Below are 20791 nucleotides of genomic sequence, written 5' to 3' on the forward strand. Positions count from 1 at the left end.
ATTGGGATGCATGAGCTTCATCATGAGGATGAGCCTGTTTCCCTCCTGCACTAACGGCTCGTACATGTGTGGCCTCACTCCAAAAAACGACTTCTTCATGGTTGTCTTCTTTCTCCATTTAAATCCTTTCCAGTTTGTCCGTATAAACCACTGCTGTATGCGATGGTGCTTTCAAGAAATCAATGCCACTTTAGGGCTAGGCGATTTTTTCGATTTAATTGATTCATTTGTAGTTTTACTTTCCTACGGTTTGTGAAATGGCTGAGCTGCAAAATCGCGATATAAAAACAGTTCTCTGTCACTTTCCACTTTTTTTTATAGATGTGTAAAGTAACTCTACACCCATCGGTGGTGCTGCAAAACAATGATTTATATAAAAAACAAACTAATAACTGTTGTACATAGTAAATTATTATTTGTCCATATGTAGGGAATAGTAAATGATTGGACAAGGGAGTTGCATTGAATACATATTTTTGGCTTTTGGTCAGACAAAACAAGACATTGCCTTGAGTAACAATGCTGATATTTAGTAGACCAAACAATGAATTAATTCATTGATTGATTGAAGATGAATTGATAATGAAAACGATTAAAAAACAAGTCTTAATTAAATGCTTGATTTGCATGGACCCCAATCTTAAGATCAATATATTTATTTTTGCTTATTGAGTAGGTTTTGTCATGTGGAGATCCAACATAATTAAATCCACAAACCGTTTAGGACCTCACCCGAGAATACAATTTTGAAGACATTGCCCTCATTGCTGTTTAAGTCCTTCCACTTGTAATCCTGGACTTGGAGCACGCTGAGCATTTCCTTATTAGCCAATTATATTAATAACCAAGTCTGTTTTGAATAGGTGGTCACCCTGGTGTTACTGAGCAGCTGCTAAGTGGATGTCTGCTCAAGAAAAGAAACGGAGGGAGGCGAAGTAAAAGTCGGAGTTAATTAAATGCTCTCTGTGCTGCAGCGAGGAGGTAGCCATGAGATGTAGAGGAATGAAACTGTGATTAGAGGGAGGGCCTCATGCTCTCCCACTGTCTCACCTGTCATGTATAGCCCTAAGCTCATTAAGAATTATGGCTTTTGTTCCATGTCATTCATATGATGTTGCTTTTGCTAGGCAGTGGTTGAAGATGTTACTGCCAATAGTCACAATTTTAAAATTACACTTTTAACATGAACAAAAAAGAAAAGAAATAAGTGACGACTAAAGGGTATGTAGATGAGTTGCTGAGATACCAGCAAGTACATCATGTCCTTTCAACATCATTCATGTTATTTTCATAAGTAACTTAAATGGCAGAATATTGAACAATGTGACAGTATCCTGATCTTCAACCACCACAACCCAGTCCTCCATTGAGGACACTTTTTACAATGCCGCTCCGTATCCCACTGGCTCCCGGCGACAGCGAGAGATAACGGAGGCTGTGACATTAATGCTAGCTGAGGACATGTGCCCCATCAGTACAGTTAGCAACCCAGGCTTCAAGACTTTGGACAAGCTTTCGCCTGCTTTGTATCATAAATGTCGCGCTGAAGTTGAAAAAGATGTCTCCACTGCCGAGTATTATTTATTTGTATTTATTGTTTTTACATTGCTATTATTCGTTCATCACTGAAGCCAGAAGAAGCCTAAAGTGAAAAGACTGGTGTTCCTGCCAAAACCTCAGTTTGTAGGAAGCAAACTACAGGGAGAACAGTCTGAGTGCATGTAAACTGGGTATTTAATTTTATCGTTTTTTTAATTGATATTATTTATATATATTATTTAATTTATTATTATATATATTATTTAATATATTATTATTTTACTATTTTCTTTGTTACTAATTTACTTTTGGTTGTTTTTCAAAAAATTATATTTAAAGTTGAGCTTTGGTGGCTCAATGAATACTTTTTTTTAAATCAATGAATAATTGTGTAAATCGTGACTTCAGTATCAATCAAAATAATCGTGATTACTTTTTCCATAATCGTCCAGCCCTAATTTGTAGTTAACATTTTTGTACCCGATCACAACTTGTTTCTGCTGGCCTCAAGTGGCCAAATAGATCCGCAATCACAGGTTTAAAAAGCATTTTTTTTGCCACTGACTAATTGTACACTGGGAAGTTTAAAATGGAGGAAGCGTTATCATAATCTGTCACACCACGCAGTTTTATACAACCCTCTCGGCTGGAGTTTGAATTGCTACACAAAAGAGGAGCGGCATGGTTTGCAATGGGTATATAATGGTAAAAAAACATGGTAAAATTCCTGACCGTATTACTGTTAAAAATTGGAATTGAACATTGGAACCATGCTGCCTAGCAACACTTCCTGGGGGTCAAGGAATGTGCATACCTCCTGACAATGCTGCAAACAGCAACACCTGGATTGGACCAATTTAGCCATTCCCAACGGCCATTGCACTAGTCCTCTGACATCTTTGTCTAGATAGCCATCACAGGGTCTTCAAATATACTATTCCTCCCAAACTGGCAGTAGTGGTGGCCATGTAGGGTGCCTGCAAGACATAAAGAATCATCATCTTTCATTCGTGATAGAGGTTTGCTATGCTGGATGTGATCGTATTGCGTCTCCTACAGTAGATCACATTTTTTCTTTGGTAGATAAGATAAGATACTCTCTTCCACCACTGATTATTGAGCCTTTTAAGACAATGGGCCCTAGTTTCGTAGACCAGCGCAGGGCGGCGCAGGGTGGCGCAGCCGGCGCAGTGCAAGTTTCGACCCCAGTTTGGCAGTTTGGTGGATCGCCTGCGCCAAGATGGGTGTGGCGGCGCAGCAGGGGGAGGCGTCACAGATTCAGCTTGGCGTAGCGGAAGTTTCGTGGCAAAAAGCCTCGCCGAGACTGCGCTGAAAGCTCGCCAGCTCCGACCTGGTCTACTTTCGGCGCAAGGCGCAAGGCGTAAATAAAGTCCATTCATTCGATGCGAATCACAGCTGGCGGATCGGAAGTTTGGCGGACCGGCGCGCAGTGCGCACACGTCACCGAGACCTCACAGGCAGGTTTCCACAGTTCCAGGCACATTTAAATGCAATAAATAATGACAACAAACACTATTTAATGCAACTATTGAATCAACACGTGAATTTATATCTATATAGATTGTCCCGTCACATCTGACGTCAGATCAAAGGCGGATGGCACGCGTAACGGAAACTCAGCCTCTCGGACCAAAACATCTCCCCCTCTCTCTCTCCTGTTTTTTATAATATGGGCATTGTTATTATTATGATACGCGCGCACAGCGCGTGATGTGCGTGGTGGGAGCGGCGGCGCTGCTTCTGTCATCGGGTTGTCAAGTGACGGAACTTGCACTGAACCTCCCCTAACGCATTAAAGGAGAGGAGAGGAGCTCATTTGATTGGTGAAGATCTGAATCGGTTGTATTAATCCCAGTCCACGCCTCGTCTCCTCCTCGTCTCCCACTCACGCCTTCTTCTCCTCCCTCTTTCCCACTTGCGCCGGTGGGCGAGACGGGAGGAGTGCCTGCGCGAGCCTGCGCTAGCCTGCGCGGTGCACGAAACTTGCAAAGTCCAGGCGGACACACCCCGTCGGCGCGGCGCAGCTGCGCTGAAAGCTGACTGCGCCTGGTCTACGAAACTAGGGCCCAATGTGACTTTCTTCCTATGTGCAAGTAAAAAGATCGAACAATAACTGATTCAACTAGACTCTATCCAGTAATAGAGATGTACATGTTTAACCATTAAATACTGATCCACCAACAGTTATGCATGCCTGTCTATGTCGATTTATGATCTAAATGTTCCCCTAATATGAGCAAAGTAACCATAAACTGACATCCCCATCCAGTACTATGCACCTTTTTCTATAGACCAACTCCAGTCAGCTAAAGGAATTGCATTTGTACCTCTCAATCAGTTGAGATGATGATTAGCATTCTGTGACATGGCCAGTTTCTCTATTTTACATATCTGAAATTCTTATTCCATTGATAGCATGGATGGCTTTTTTCATCTTTTAATTAGCTTGGGCTATTTCTGGTATTATTATCTACATGGGCAGTTGTCCATGCAAGGTACTTCTGACCGCCACCGTCAATGAATGCCATCTAACATAGTCCCCAATAGCACGCAAAGTAAAAAATAAACTGCTTCCCTTCTTTGAAATGCAACACACCAGTGGCATGAATCAGTTGTCAAAATAACCTTAATGAGTGTTGACATCCTCAGATAAAACGGCAAGTAGAGAACATAAGATGGTAACATTACATTTTTCCCAGACACGGCCATACCAACGCTTTACAGTGATATCAAAGCTAAAGTAACGGACTCACTGAGAAATGCGAGTCGAGTGGTAATGACCTGCGATTCATGTATACGTAACTGTGACTGCTCATTATGTTAGTGACGAATTGAAGCTACAGTAGCGTGTGCTCCAGAGGAGCTGTGTACCAGAGCCACAATTAAAGATTTGATGTTGATAACCGATTACTTTTTCTTTTTAACGGGGCATTTCATTGTGTAATCTACTTGTTACAGAATTTTAGAAATGAAAGGGTTTTAATTCACCTGGTTGTTTGTATTAATGGGTAAAAATGAACCCTATATTTAAATCCAAAATAGAGATGCATCGCGATGCAATAGTTTTAATAATCTAATTGTGACCCTCAGAATCATAATCGACTTGTGAGGTGACTGACGATTCCCACCACTAGTTTATATACAGTACACTTTCTATTTTCAAACCAATTGGATGCTTATCCCCCCCCCCCCCCACACACACAAAGCCCTCTGTGTTTGCTGACGGTGGGGAGTTGGGCTTATCTGTGTGGTCCAGCGTCTATCCCCCCTGAGAGATGTCTGGAACCTGCCTCGTCTCCTCCTTTCCTTCTCTCCGTGTCTCTCAATCCCTCCTCGTCTGTCACACACAGGTACAAACGCATGTCCTTACTCCTTTGTGAGAATACAGCCTTGGGGGGGGGGGGGGGGGGGGGGGGCTGCAATTAAACAAAGAGAAAAACATGATTGTGAGATGATAGCAGCTAAATTTATAGCAGCCTGTGAACCTAAACACACCCAACCCTACGCACACTACTGTACACAACATATTCTGCTTATATATTATTTATGTTTATTTCATGATCTATATTATTCTGTGATATTATCATTATTTTATTTTGTTTGAATGCATTGTATGTAATTGTGCTTTGGCAACACATTTCATGTCATGCCAATGAGAGAGAGGGTGTCAAGGTCAACATGCCCAGATTGAGTTTGGAACTGGGCTGAATCTAGAGTACTGCATTTAATTCTGTGTATCCTCTATGAAGCCAATCTTTATTTTTGCTTGGATTTAGTATAGCTAGTAAAGAAAGGAGCATCTCCCCCCCCCCCCATATTGTAAATCTAGCTGTAAACTAATCTCTGCCACAGACTGTAGACTAAAAGCATGATGTAATCTGACACTCCATCTCTATAATTTGTTTTATGGACCCTCCTCTGTCATTATCAAGGAATTGATTTATGGGGCAAAAACCGAGTTGACTGAACCACAATGGACCACAAAAAAGCCTTGTCCACTTAATTGTCAGGGAGAGGGTCTTATGTGCTTGCCTTAACCATACTGAAGGAAGCTCCTCACTGTTTTATTACTGCATCAAGTATCAATTATGTTGGGGAACTCAGCAGGTGTTTCTCCTCCTGCAGTCTCTCCATTATCCTCGGTATAGTTGCATGATTGAGTAGCCGCATTGGATTTCCGAGCATTAATTTGGAAGAAGGCTTTATGGACTCTAAGCAAATTATGTTGCTGTGCTAGATGACATTTGTCAGCAATTAACAGCTCTCTCTTGTATTTGGAGTAAGTTAATACTTTCTTAGCCCTCTTCTGACATTGTGAATAAATAAAACGTTTCTAATCATCTCGAGTATACAAATCGAAATGTGCTTGTGGGTTCACATTCACTGAATTGTTTACCTTTCAGTTTGAGTCATATACCCTCAGACTGGTAATTTTTTTTTGTTGGTGTATGCTAAATATGTTCTGATTCTGCACTTGCATCTATTTATTTTCAGATTTAAGATAATTTATTGTGTTTTTAGTGCTCTGTAGGGATTTGACTAAATCAAAACAAGGAGCTCTCTGAAGAAAACTTCCGCCACTGAAGTACGCTTGGCATACTGCAAACGCGTCACTAGATAATATAGCTATAATAGGTTAATAATGTACAATTATTTATTTATCAGGTTAGGTGGTTGAGGGTCTGCGTATAATACGTATATACAGTAAATACACTTCCTGTTGGCCATCTCATTGCAGCACACTACTTTTGACCATGTGCATCATCACATACTTCTGCTGGAACTGAACTAAAATGTATAAACAAATGGACTATCTGCACAGTCCACATGACAATGTGCTGGCTGAGCCGGCTAACTTCCAGTTAGCCCTTTGATCATTTGAATGGGGATAAGATAATTCAATAGTATCTTAAAATGTCCAAATGTTATGGGACCACATTTAACGAATTCTTATCGTGAACCAAATCAGTTTGCAGGTGTAAGAGCAAGGAATGTGTTATGTATTGTGTGTGTCGCTCGGTCACTGTTGGTAAATATGGGTGCGTATGTCTGTGCGTCACCAGGGTCTGTCAGGTAATTATAATCACTTGCGTACCTGCTGTTCATCAGTTTTTGTTCATAATTTTGCTGTATCGGAGAGCATCATGTAAGGTAAACCGATTTTGTCTGTTTCCAATAAACGAAAAGGAATGCAGTTACGGACTTGTGCTCTTTGTTTGGATTGAGTGTCAGACATTAGCCCTCTCTCTCAGCAGCTAAATGTTGTTTGTTTATAGTTGCTACAATATTATCAACAGAAAATATGGCCATGGAGTCACAGATGTGTTCATCTACGGAAGCTTCATTGGATAATGTCCCATGAAAAGATGGACTCAGTTATTTTGCAGACTTTGGGAAAAATTGCTGGAGCAATTCTGGGAAAGCATACGGCAATCCCCAGTATATGTAAGTTAGTTTATTAATTTACTTTGTTCGTGGTTGACACAGTGTGGTTATGGCTGTATGTTGTGGCATCTATTTGCTGCTTTTTCTGTTGATCAAAATGTGAATCAACATGTGGATTTGGAGTGGATAGCTCGTTTGTGATGATAAATTGCCCAAGTGGAATGTGGATTATTGATCCGGACGGGGATTGTGATGGATATTGGCATTGGCATATAACATTGACAGGCTTCAGAAAGAAAGCAAATCCAATGCCAACAAAATAAAATGTCATCATGTCAATGATAGTTCATGAAAAATGATAATGCCCTACAAGTGCAATCTCGGTTGGATTTTTTTTTTTATGCAACAAACGCAGGAAACGGAAACAAAATGTTTGGTTCACACGCATCAATAAATATAACCATGGGTTAATTGAAGATTTAAAACAATGTCTCTCAGAAAACATAAGACAAGTCCTACAACATGGACTCATGAGAGAGATTTTGAGAGACTGCCTTAAAAGAAACATTTTGAAAACCTTCAAATTCTGGAATTGAATGAGACGCATCTTCATAATAAAATGTTTTAGTAGTAGTAGGATGACTTACCTGTAATGACATTATGAAATCAAGCCAAATGACCATCTCAAATATCAGCAGCAGAAGACATGTTTCAAAATCTAAGACTTGAAGTATCTCCACCACCTCTGCCCATATTAAAGCAGAAGCTTACAAAGCTGCTGTGTCAATATAGCTCAAGGTTAATCATGGTCTGAATCAAGAGGGAAATTAAATAACAAAAAGGAAGGGGCAATTTAAACAACAACAACAAAAAAAGAAGCATCTGTGGCTAAGATGTGAGCTAAAATATCTAGTGTGCAAAACACTGTATCCAATAAGTCCAATGGCATGGAATCCTATTTTAACAAAATGGAGGCCACAGAGACAAAAGTGTTTCAGAGTCTCATTTGACAAACGCTAAACCAAAGGAAATATGCCCTGAATGTTGAATCATAAATACTAAGCAGAGACCAATAGAGCTTAGGATGGCTCAGAACAGAATACCTTTATAACGGCAAGGTAAATATTTTGAAAAAAGCATCGGAAAAAAGATGGATGGCGCAAAAGATTGTTTGTACTTCCTGGAGCAATACACCAGGGGCCAACCAGGAGAGCTCGCCAGGAGCACCAAATGGCTGCAGACACAAGATACAACAAGGCAAATGCTTTTTTAGAAGAACATTTGTGAAATTAGCAAAAGATTGCATCGACTAAATCAGACAAAGCCCTCTTGTGGCCAGTAATGAAGTCAGAGAAAAGCTTAATCTGTCTGCCAACATTGCTGTACAAACTAAGAAAAATGGAGGAAAGTGGCTTGGACATTCAAGAAAAGCATCATCGTAGAGCTACTTTCCTGACATTGTAGACTTCATTCAGTGTCAACTGAAGATTGCAGCTGTATTTGGTGACATATGAGATTCTCTAAAACCATTGTAAAGCAAAGATGGTAGCAAATAGAAGTCTCATCGCTACACATGAAATAAAATTTAGTTTTGCAACTAAAGTCACTTTTGTCGATGGAAAGGTCATGAAAGTACAATGACAGGAACGACCCTCATTAGATAAAAAGGCTTGCCTGTTCTGCACGGGTGGACACTGAAGTTAGGCTCTTTAATGGAAATGAGAGCATGTAATAATACGATTGCCTTCCTGAAAGAATGGAATCTGTTTTGTTTATGTGCAGGAGGTGATTGTCATATCAAGTATTTGGACCTGAGGGGAAAATGAGCAGAGAAGGATCAAGCAGTTACTATTACAGACACCACAAAGGACACTGTTCTGGTTGAAGTACAAACCAGTGGTGTTACAGATGCTTTGATTGCAAACGGTCCATCGCTCTACTGAAGGTTGAGTCCAAAAAGGGACATACAACTGTGGAAGTGTAGGCCTTTCTTGACCAACGGAGTTCAGTGTCATTCTGGATAGTGGGGCTGATGAATAGCATTCTTATCTCAGTAAGAGCAACTACGATTCTTACTTTTGGTCAACACAAAGTTCTGAAGTTGCATTGTCTGATAGTTGACCTGGCTATTAACCTTTACTGTGAATTGCCCAATGCTTTAACACAGAGGAATCTGTCAGTCAGCAGGAGCAACACACCATGACAGCAGGATCTGTATGAATGGCCATTTTTTCGACGAAGTACCTCCCTGAAATTTATTCCGAAGTTGAGCTTTTGATTGGATTGAACATCCCTAGAGAACTGGAAGCGATAAATGTGATTGCAAGCGTGGATGAAGGGTCATATGCAATCCAGACTATGCTCGGATGGGCTGTAAATGGCATTCTTGGACCTGGTGGAGCAGACTGTGAACAACATGAAGTCACAGCTAATTGCATTTCAGTTGTGAGATTAGATGACTTACACCAGTTTCAAATGGATTTCCCTGATTGCACCCAGGATGAACAGCTGGATCCATCAAGGGACATCATCAGTTCATGTAAATAGTCAAGAACTGCATTAAGTTGGTGGATGATCACTATAGCATCACTTTTCCTCCAAAGAAGGGGGTGAGCATGCATGATAACTGCAAAATAGCAGAGCAACGTGCACATTGTCTCAAAAGGAGGTTTCAGGGAGATACCCCATGTGCATAATCTTCTGTGGCTATACAGAAAAGGTGCCTACTAAAAATCCAGGCACACAATCGTGACAAAGAATGGAATATTCCAGGCCATGGTTCATACCATCCAAAGTTGTTTGACTGTGCTGTATAATTCCAGGGAACATCACTGGAGGCTGATTATGCTGCAAGGAACTGATCTCACCAGCTATTGTTATCATAACCAAGTTCAAGAAGGAACTTGTTTGGATGGCAAACATTGATGCCATGTTCGAACAGGTGCATGTGCCCACTGAACATTCTAACCCAATGGAGACATGTCTCAGCATATGAGTACAGGACACTCTTTGGAGCAACTTCATTACCAAGTTCTGTGAATTTCGCTCTTCTGAAGTGTGTTTTGGATAACTGAGCCTTTTTGCAGTGTAAAAGCAAGGCTTGGTATGGAACGGTTACCTCTTTGCTGTTGCACAATACCAAAGCACAGATGTGCAGTGTCTTTTATAAGGACAAAGGCCAGGGTGGATCATTCTGTTCCTCAACTGGAGCTCACGGCAGCAGTGGTAGCAGCTTGCCAGAAGATTGTGGAGAAAATGCCACTGCTTACTTCTGTCTTTTTCCCTGACAGCCCCTCAGAGTTAAAATACATCAAGAATAAAATGCACACAAGCTTTTATGGCTAACATGGTTTCAGAGATGCTTAAATTATCTCACGCAGCTCAGTGGAGATATGTGAGCACTTTGTGCAACCCTGCACATCTTGATGATTCCACTCCAACATTCCTCAAAGGTGAAAGATGGATATCTGGGCCACAATTCCTGATGCTGTCAGAAGGGAAATTGCTTACGAATTCAGATGTTCTCAGAGCAACAATAGAAGAAACTGAGCTGACTGAGCACTATCCCATCCTGTAATCATTTGAAGGACTGGATTTAAATATTCAAGAAATTTCTTCCGTAAATATTTTGGTGCTATGACCTTTTTCTTGTTTCTACCTTTTCTATTTTTTTAAATATTAATATTCCATGTTATTTAACAATGCACTCAATGGAGGAATGAATGAAGGAAAATCCTCTTAGACTTGATCCACTTTGAAATGCTAATGCTTCTGCATACCCTCAACTTTAATATTTAATTGAATTCATTTTAATATAGACTTTGATTGAGCTTTTTGATATTTCTCATTGACTGTAATGTTATTTTACCCCATCAGCTCTGGAGCAAAAACACAGATGTGGATACTTTTAAAACTGTAATTTCTCAATGATTTTTATCCACACATCTTCAGAAAATTCACCAGTGTGAGTGGTAGTGATGACCCCTCTCTACTAGGCTTATGCAGCAAGAAGAAGGTTGAAGACTTTTGAGTTAAGGATGAAGCAATTGGACTTTTACTTTTTAGCAGTTGTACGTGTTTGTTATAATAGTTGTCGTGGCTGGAATGTAGCAGCAAGGGATGCATTTTGAGTTGTGCCTGTCACTAGGTCACTCTTGGTAATTATGGGCATGTGTGTGCATGAGGTGTGTATGTCTTCTATTACTAATAATTAATTATATTGACATGTTTATCAATTATTGTTTGTAACAGATGGGGGCAAGAGAAGCGAACCCTTATTTTCTGTTGACCGCTACCAATCTACTATTGGACTAGTTTTACTGCATTGAAGAGCCATAAGTAAGACAAAACTGTTTTTTGTTTGCAATAAACGGAAAGCAACAAAGTTGACATTTTCATGGACGATTTTACTGTGAAAAACATTGTAGGTGGTTTTTATTGCCCAACCCTACTTTCTAAAAACGTATTATTTTGATGAATCAGGAATACTGCAACCATGGGTGTCTTTACTGTCTCACAGGGATGCTCGATTATGTCAAAAATCTTAATCACATCTATTTTGGTCAATATGAATAACATGATTAATGAATTAAAATTCTCACTTAATTTGGATACATCAAGCATTTAGAAGTAAAGTTGTGTACATTTTAACGTTAAATGCATCAATCTCGTGAATAGCTTCATGCATTTCGTCGCTGAATGATGACTAGCATTGAAACCTGTCAATCTGTCCTCCACCCAAGATGTCAAATGTCCACTTGTTCTAAGAATAGGGTCACCCTATAAATGAATAGACACACTTTTTAAGTTTAAGACAAGCATCAAAACAAATCACAATTTAAAAATGCAATATTATATCATACATAGATTTCTACTTACCTGAATGAGAATAATATTGCGGCGTTAGACCAGTCACTCTTCCTGTCAAACCCTCAATTTACACTCCACTGGCTCATCCTGTGGAACATCCTGGGCCTGATAAGACTTGTTTTAAATTAAAGATTAAATTACACTTGTTTGAGTAATAGAAATGGTTTAATTGAGAAGACTGGACATGAGAGGCTTTCATTACCAAAGTAAGCCAATTAATACCTTGCTCGTTTGACATATTTTTTTTAAAACATGGCTATCCTTTCCTAAAACATTCAGTCCAGTTGAATTCTGTGGTGTTTGGAAGAGGCTCGAGTGGAATGGTTTTTTTCAACAATCTGATGCACGCCTGTGAGAATAAGCTTTTTTTTTTATAGCTGATGAGGGACCATAAGAAAGACTGCATCATTCCTGTAGAATAGCCTTCAGATATTTATTTTTGAATTGACAGTTCAGCACTTAAACAGACATATTAAAAGAGTAGCTGCTTAAGAAACGTACGGAATGGATCATGAACCTTGTCGTGTCAGCAAAGCAAGGAGAAGCTTGGATAACAACGCACAAAACAACTTCATTCTGTTTGGTATCACTCCACTATATCTTTACATAGTAGATGATTGTTTAATACTGTATTAATGATCAATGTTGTTTAATTCTGCTTTAAGCTTTATGCATACTGTACACTATATTCACAACTGTACTGCTGACTTACTCACTGTCAGACACGCACCAAAAAGACCGTAAACAGCAGCAACAAAAACACTGGTGAGTTTTCCAGCAGATAATATAACATGTTTACATAAAACATTAGACGTATGGAAAACATTGTCCATCATACATAAGTGCACTTGTCTCATTTCTTCTCAGTGTAAAAGTCTTAACTGCACTTTGCTGACATTTATTGTCACACTATTCTCTCCTCTCTTTTCTCCTCACTGAGTTCTCACTGCGGTCAGTGATCTGCATTTAAACATCCTCCTCATTCCTCTAACTGGTTTCTCTCGCTCACAATATGAGCTGCTCTGTTTCAGTAATGTTAGGCTGCAGAAACATGCATGCAGGCTGAAATTTTACCGTGGTGTTCTGTTGAAAATGCAGTGGCTGCTTTTAGTTTGACTAAAAGAGCTATAGAAAAGTACACCATCTGCTAGGCTAAAATATGCAGTGTAAAATTACATAGGTTTTGTGCAACATTAACATGGTGCCAGAATAATCTGAAAATTGTTGTTCCTGATGCTGAAAATGAACTTGAACGCCACCTAAATGTCGGAACAACAATGCGTCATCTGATTGGGTCTTCTGATTGGGTCTTCTGATCAGCCTTTGGAGAGACCAAATCTAGTTAGAATGCATGTCAGCTGATTGCTAGTTGCACCTGCAGCCTTAAGCTGATCAGCTATAAGCTTCAGCAAAGCCAACAGAAATTTTAAAAAATGGAGAGATTTACAACACATGACTTTAAACCAGGATGGATACAACCCTTTGAAATGCAGCAGCAAAGCTAATTGAGTCAGTAGAGCACACAAGTAAAAGGGGAAAAAGGTGCCTCTGTATGTCACATTAATTTGCATTTTTCTCTAAAACCCAAATTGACCAAAAATGACACCCCTACTATAAATTATAACCTATTTAATTCAACAAAAGATGGCAACCAGTGAGTTATCATCTTCTCTGAGTTCAAACGTCTGTTCCACTATAGAGACGCCCTCTGGCGGCATATGTTGTGCACTACAACACGCCACACTGTATTTATCACGTTATTGAAAATCCTGTCGATGCATGGAGTGAACCGGAAATGTCTGACTGAGGCCCGGTCCACAATGTCTTCAACCCCCATCTCTAGAATAACTTTTCGTACCCCGGGAGACAGTGCAGGGTCATAACATTTTGCCAGTTGGTATTTTGTTTGGGAGGAGGCAATTATCCATGCAGGAAAGCATTTCCATGTGATCCTTTTTTTTAAATGAATTGTTAATTGAACGTCAAAGCTGGAAAAGAGATATTTATTATTATACAATCTACTGTGTTTTGCACTAATACTGCATTGTATTCAATCTGTTGCGGGTGATTTGAAAATGTCAACTGCACAGCGCTATACGAACTTTAGAATGTCTTGGATGTACTGTAATGCACTTTGTTTAACATGTCCCCAAATGTTGAATCATTTGATAAAAATTTGAAATCTTCATTGATGATCATCACTTGGCCAATTGGTGTTTGTATGTGCGATGAAGTGGTAGGAGGTCTGCAAAATACACAATCTTAACTCAAACAAGACACATACATAGGCAATTTTGAAAGGATCATCTGTTGCCTAAAAAAACAATGTTTTATTTGTATGTGCCACCTTTGGTATTTATATTCACTACCATAGTAAGCCATTAAGAAAGTAGCAGAGTAGAACTGTGTTAGTCACTCAAGATTAAACAGAGGATGTACTGTTGTTTGGTTGCTCTCCCTCTCTTGCTTTCCTTTCCTCTTTATCTTCCAGCGCCCGTACCCCAGCCTCACTTTCTAACTGGCCTTTTAAATAAACCAAGAATGTTTAACCGGCACCTGGCTGTAGCCTGTGAGAACACTATCCTCTTTCTATTCATGTGGGACCCTGCAGCGGAAGGCGTATTTAAGAAGTGTGTTAACTTGTGTTTGCGTGTATGTGTAGCTTGGGTAAAACGGGAAGCACTCCTCATGCCACATAAGAGGTGTCGGGTTTGTAGTGTTCAAGCCGATTATCCCCTTTTCACCTTCTTGCAATCAAGGGAGCCTAGGTAAGGCACAAATGTTAAGTTCCTTCCTCTTTTTCTCTTTTGCAATTTAATCTTCACCTTGATATTTAATGCCTTTCCAAATCGGCCTGATTTTTATATAATAATGCTGCTGATGTGGCTGTACATAAACAAACCTAACTTTGTTAGTAACGATCAGTCTCTGGTCATGCTCTTTCCCCACAGGACTGTTGACACTTGATATTTAATTTCCGCCTGTTTTTCCCTTTCTTGTGCATCAATTTTTCTCACTTCCTTTCTCATTCCTTCTTTTCCGCTTTCCTCTACGGTTGTGTCATAAGTGTGTCTCTTTCTCCACAGGTGTCATTCTTCCTGTTCATTGTGTTTGTGGTTTACACCATGCTGCCGTTCTCTATGCGGGACGCCATCCTCGCCTGTATCTTGACCTCTGCCTCTCACACCATTGTGTTGAGTGTCTGCCTGTCCAACACAGCTGATCACATGGAACCAGTAGTGTGGCAGGTAAGGTGATCAAATCTGAGTGTGGGTTAATAGTAGGGGACGCAGTATACAAGAGAAAAGGGAAAATATGCATACACCTGCTTGAGCTCTATGCCATTTATTTATACATAAATCATTGTTATTCACTGACTTGACTGGTGTATAATTGGGTATCACCACAGGGGTTTCTGTACTATTTCCTGACCGGGACCAATAACTTCCTGGAGTTGGTAAGTGGTCAGCCAAGAAATAAGTAACATCCAGTGGACCTGTGTATTAGTCATTAACCTTTAAGAAAAACAATAAATAGATTAAGAATACCTGAAGACTACACTGCATTTAAACATATATGAAACTGTTAATGCTCTGCAAACAAGCAACCTGTTTTCAACAACAGAGATCCAAGTTGAGTTTTCTCTCAGGGCACACAACAAACACAAACATTAGAACAAATTATATGTAACACTGTAAGAACATCAGCTTTTTTAAAACGTTGTAACCTTTGTATACTGTTTTTCTTATACATAGCTACATGTTATCCTGCCTTATCCATACTCAATGTGAAGCATACATACTGTTGTTTGTTTTGTTTTATTATCCGGATGGAATCTTAATGGAATTGTTTTTCCTTTCCAGACATTTAAGGTTTCCCCATTCTGCTTATTTCTGGTCATTTTAATCACACAGTCTGTATTTTTAACAAATAAATAAATCTGACCTTTAAAGAAAGCATGATTTAGCATAGCAGCTGAACGATAGAAATTCTAATGTGTTTTTTATACTTTATTAAAAGGTCACAGTATTTCCAGCAGTATTGCTGTTTTAAGCACAAACTGTTCAGGGAGTTGGCATATGCTGGTAAAGACAAAACATACCTATCAGGAAACCAATTTTCTGGCTAATGCATAGTTTAATTAATTTGAGCTCAATCAAACCTGATTCCAGGATTCAATGATTGCCAGTACACCTACAGCTAATTCCAACTAATGCATGAAGGAAATAAAATTAGTTTAACGAGCCGGCCACATAAGCCACGCCTCACTGATAATCATGTATTTCAGTCCAGGATGTAATTTAACATTTCACAGTCCCAAGGGGCATTTCTAGCATACACAAAAGCCTAATCATTATTATTAAATCATGTTCTCATCTCAGTGCCCTACTACATGTAAATTACTCTTCTCTGTGCCTTTTTTTGTGTGTATTGTGGTTTGTCAGCCCTGTTGCTCAATTATAATCTGACTAAAATGTCACTTATCATACATTATTAATCTTAATTGTACAATTGTATATCATACAACATAACTGCCATCCTAGAATTCTTTGTAAAAATCACTACAGGATTATCAGCAGTGTTCATGAGTCAAGCTTTTGGAATAATGCTTTTAAAGACTCCATTCATTTTTAAATAATAAATAAAAATCATCAAAACCAAAAAGACCTGCGCTATTGCCTCTGTGAACTCTGCTGTGATGGCGCCTGTTATTTGGACTGCTTTTCTTTCGTGTGTAACTGTAGCGTGGGCATACTGGCATCTGGGCAGCCTGGGGCTGTATGCTACATGGCCACTATCTGCCAGCTCCTCTTGTGCATGAAGTCACTTTGCCTGTCAGCATAATTCCAGTGGAAATTTGTCAGAGAGGAGTGTCCTTTAAGATAATATACATTGTAGAAATATTGAATAGTACTGTATCAGTGATGTGAGAGCTGTTTCAGAAATTACAATGAATTCTTACTTGAAGTATAGTGCAATTAAATGATTATGCTAGTTCCATCATTACAATATATTTTAGCAAAACAATATTGCGAGGAAGTAAAATGGTCTGTTTTTTCCCAATTAAGCGATCTCCATATATCAAAACCCACACTTCCTTTTCATGGTCTCAAATTGTTCACGGTAAAATGTTGTCCTCAAACATTTTACATTATTTGTAGATTGATTTGTATGCTTATTTTATACTGTAATGTTAAACAGTATGTTTGAACTACATATCTTATATGAAAGAGGGATAATAATTTATTAAAAACAGCAGTTTAAATCTTTAGTATTTAATAATGTCGACAAAATTAGACTACTGGATTAGTGTTGTTATCAATGACAACTGAAAAGTGTGATGGACATGTGTGACAGACAGATTCTAACACTGGAATATAACAAAAATCAAAATGGCTCTATGAAAGGACAGTTAAGGCAATGGAAATGACAAAACAAAATGAGAATGATAGCCAGCTTCATGAACAGACAACCTGCATGGGGAAAGTCGAACAATATCCAAGTCCGATCATTCTAGCAGAAGTATGCCTAAAAATACATTGTAAGGGCTTTTGTAGAGTTGTGCTTAATCACAATAGGTAGTATATAACCTGCACTGGATTGACTTTGAATGAATGGCTGGCAGAGAAGAGGCGAAAAGAATAATCAGATCAGACTAAATTGAAATAAAGTGTGTAATGCCTTTTATACTCCATTTGCTAATGCAAAGTGCGTTCTTTCTTGTGTGCATGCGTGCGTGTGTGTGTGTGTGTGTGTGTGTGAAGTTACAAAGGCATTGTTGGAAGGAGACAGCTTGTTGCTCAATCGGCAGTCAAGATGGCATGCTGGGCTCGCTGTGACATTGCCAATGAACGTATTGCCCACTAGTAAACACGGACTCCGCCAAATACTAGCTGCCCTGTTTTGTTATGTGCATTTTATTTGTCGTCGGTGATGGCCCTGTTGTTGTCCATCAGTTTGTTGACTCCGCTTCGGGCCAAGTCTGTATTTGTGTTATGATAATGACGGGATGAATTGCGCATGATGTATTATGGTTCAAATTCAGTATGTGTGTAAGACCACCTGGCATAGAGTTTGAGAAATGGCTCCTTTTTGTAGGGAAATGCATATCCTAAAAAATGGTTGGACAGTACATTTGTATTTCTTTATTTCCTTAATGGAATTTGAAATGGCAGTAGCCTGGTCCTAAACTTAAAATAGTTTGAAAGTGATGAAAATAACAAGATTATAAGTAAAGATGAAAACAGTGAGTCAACAACAGGAGAGATGGATGCTCCAAGACTATCCATTTCCCCCTTTTTCCAGAATGAATGCTGAGTTCAGCTAACTGGCTGCTGGCTATCTACTTACCATATAGACATGTGAGTGTTATCAATAACATATTAATAATAGCATGTTTCCCAAAATGTCCTACTATTCGGATGGAACACAGGCACATACACTGACATTCACATTCGGTATGCTGGCATTTGTGGTATGTTGGATTTTTAATTTACATGAATTCAGCTCAGCAGTTAATATTAAAAAACACCCGTCTTTCCTAGCAGAAATTTGTAAATGTCAGCCATTAAATGTCCACACTTGCACATTGCTCTAGTGTGCATACAAACTGCCCAAGGGGCATTAAGTGAAAGTGAACCATGCTGACATCCAGTTTGTCAAGTCCATTAAACTTTACGGTGCTGGCTCATCAGTCTTAATGATCCACCTCATTTATTGAAGAGATGAAAGCCCCCTGTTGGGCCCAACTTGTCTTTGTTTTTTTTTGTTTTTTTATTGCATAACTTTTTTTTAAGTGAACATCAGTTTACAATAGGTTTAAATTAATCTTAAATAAGGTAATCATAAGCTCCGCACTTATGAATTTATATATTTTTTCTATCAGGCTGCATTTTTTACATGTCTAACTATTGAGCTAAAGAGTGAGAATATAAATTATTATCCTGATAATGTAAAAATATATGTATTATTTCCACACAGCTCTGCTGTACAGCAGTTGAATATTCTTTAAGGATAATACATTTAAGTATATAACAGAAATCGGAAGTCAACTTTTTCAATTACTGTATAGAACTTTGTAAGATTCAGAAACTGACGTTAAACACCAAACAATGAATAGCTTGACGGAATTCTGAAAATTCAATCACCGTGCTTTTATTTTCAGACTCAACCAACCTTAATTTTTTTTATACATTCCGAGTGTTAATCACCAATAATTTATTATTTCCCTTGCTGAAAGGAGGGATGGGGTACGATAGCTATCGAGAGTCGTTGCCAATTTGGATGGAAATAACAAAAACTGCATGCTGTAAACCAAGACTGTAAACATCAGTTGCGTTTTGTGAATGATGAAATATCAACATTTGATAATCAGAGCAACGCTGTTTTAATTAATTTCAAATGTTTATCAAGTTTACCAAAACGATAGTGAATTTATTCATTCATTTGTAAGCCTTTTCATCAAATACTTTTCGTTACTCCTGCCCTTGAGGACAATTTCCTTAAAAATTTGGCAATTTTGTGTAGAATGATGACTGACAAATTGATTAAAAATGGCTCCATTTTTCATTTCACATCCATTCTTACGGCTCCATTTTCAATTCACATCCATTTCATCACCTCCATTTTTAACAATTCAGTTTTGTTACATCTACCCTTGGTAGGATTTGGGTTTCCCACTGCACTTCTGTCTTGAGAATTGTTGAGAAGTTTATTTGAGGCAGTCAATTGTACTTATGATATATTCTGTTGAAGGGATCATGAAATCACGTCTGCTGGATGTCTGGGTCAGGTAATTAAAACCAGACTCGCCTTCACGTGATCTTAGATCGTTGTCTTGCTTTACACATGGTCGGATAATGGCAGCCATAATAGCCCACATGGGGCTTAGCTCTCTGATTTAGATAATCCCAGATACACCGGTGGGACTCAAAGCCCTTTAGAGGGCATCCTCACCTAACCCTGCTAACCCCCTGTTATCAGTAATTGGGTACCAGTGAGGTATGTACGATTCACACAGCTGACCTTTGAGATGACTTGGATTGCTGTCAGTGTCTTGTCTAACAGATGTCAGCTAATAGAGGAGCACTGCCTCCATCCACACCAGCCACAATGCAGTAGTGTTTTACATCTAACACATCATATGTAAGTTTTGAGGACTGCAAAGAGGTAGCTCTGGCTTGGGTTGTCTAGTGCAACTATTTATAATTGAGAATTGAATTGTACTTAGAGAGAATGAATGGGAAGCTGATCTTCTTAAATATGATGATGCTTTAAGGTTATTCAAGGTAAGAGTAGATAATATTGCATACAATATATGGGCTGCTGAAAACCCTCTTTATAAAGCAGCTTTCATGGCCCAGTCCATCCTCTTGTGCCTGCTTTCAGTCATTCAGTGTACTTGTCTTAACCCTGGACTGTTCTGTAGCTCAAAGTGCACACTGTTTTGTCAGATTTCTAATGGAAAATAAACATGGACAAAGCCATGCTTCTAAATGTAATGCCCTTTAATTGGAGAAAATAACCGTCTGCGTTTGGACATTTGGAGAGAGGACATAATACATTTATTGGATAGCAAGAGAGATGTCTGCCCCAAATACAGTGAATAGATGTGAACATTAACCCAGCTAGCAGGCCTCACATGGACATGGCCTCTGCCTCTGATGTTTGCTTTTGTCAAATAGAAAGGAGACACGGGACACTCACAGAATGAGTTGCTGAACATACAAATCAGGTTTTTTCTCAGTAGGGATATCATATACATATGTTTTTGAGTCATTGCGTATATTACAGTATTGATATTATTTTTTGTTCATTGATTTCTCTGTTATGAAACAGCTATTGCACTGTTTCGATAGGTTAGGGTTGTCTTCAAGATAGAACAGCAGGAAGTGTCATTTCTTACGTTTTCTGTTGGTAAAAAGTGATCATCTATATAAATGAAACGGTTCCCTTAAACTCATGTTAGCTGAAAAAT

General features: G+C 38.9%; 1 protein-coding gene across 1 annotated transcript in view; it reads left to right on the forward strand.

Moving 5' to 3' along the window:
• adcy2a (adenylate cyclase 2a) overlaps positions 1 to 20791 on the forward strand; it is a 54528-nt gene that overhangs the window by 6945 nt on the left and 26792 nt on the right. Inside the window, exon 3 of the mRNA XM_084027937.1 lies at positions 14901 to 15062. Coding sequence (XP_083884063.1) covers positions 14901 to 15062 — 162 coding nt within the window. The remainder of the gene's footprint in view (positions 1 to 14900; positions 15063 to 20791) is intronic.

The sequence above is a fragment of the Eutrigla gurnardus genome, assembly GCF_963514095.1.
Source record: "Eutrigla gurnardus genome assembly, chromosome: 14".
NCBI lineage: Eukaryota > Metazoa > Chordata > Actinopteri > Perciformes > Triglidae > Eutrigla > Eutrigla gurnardus.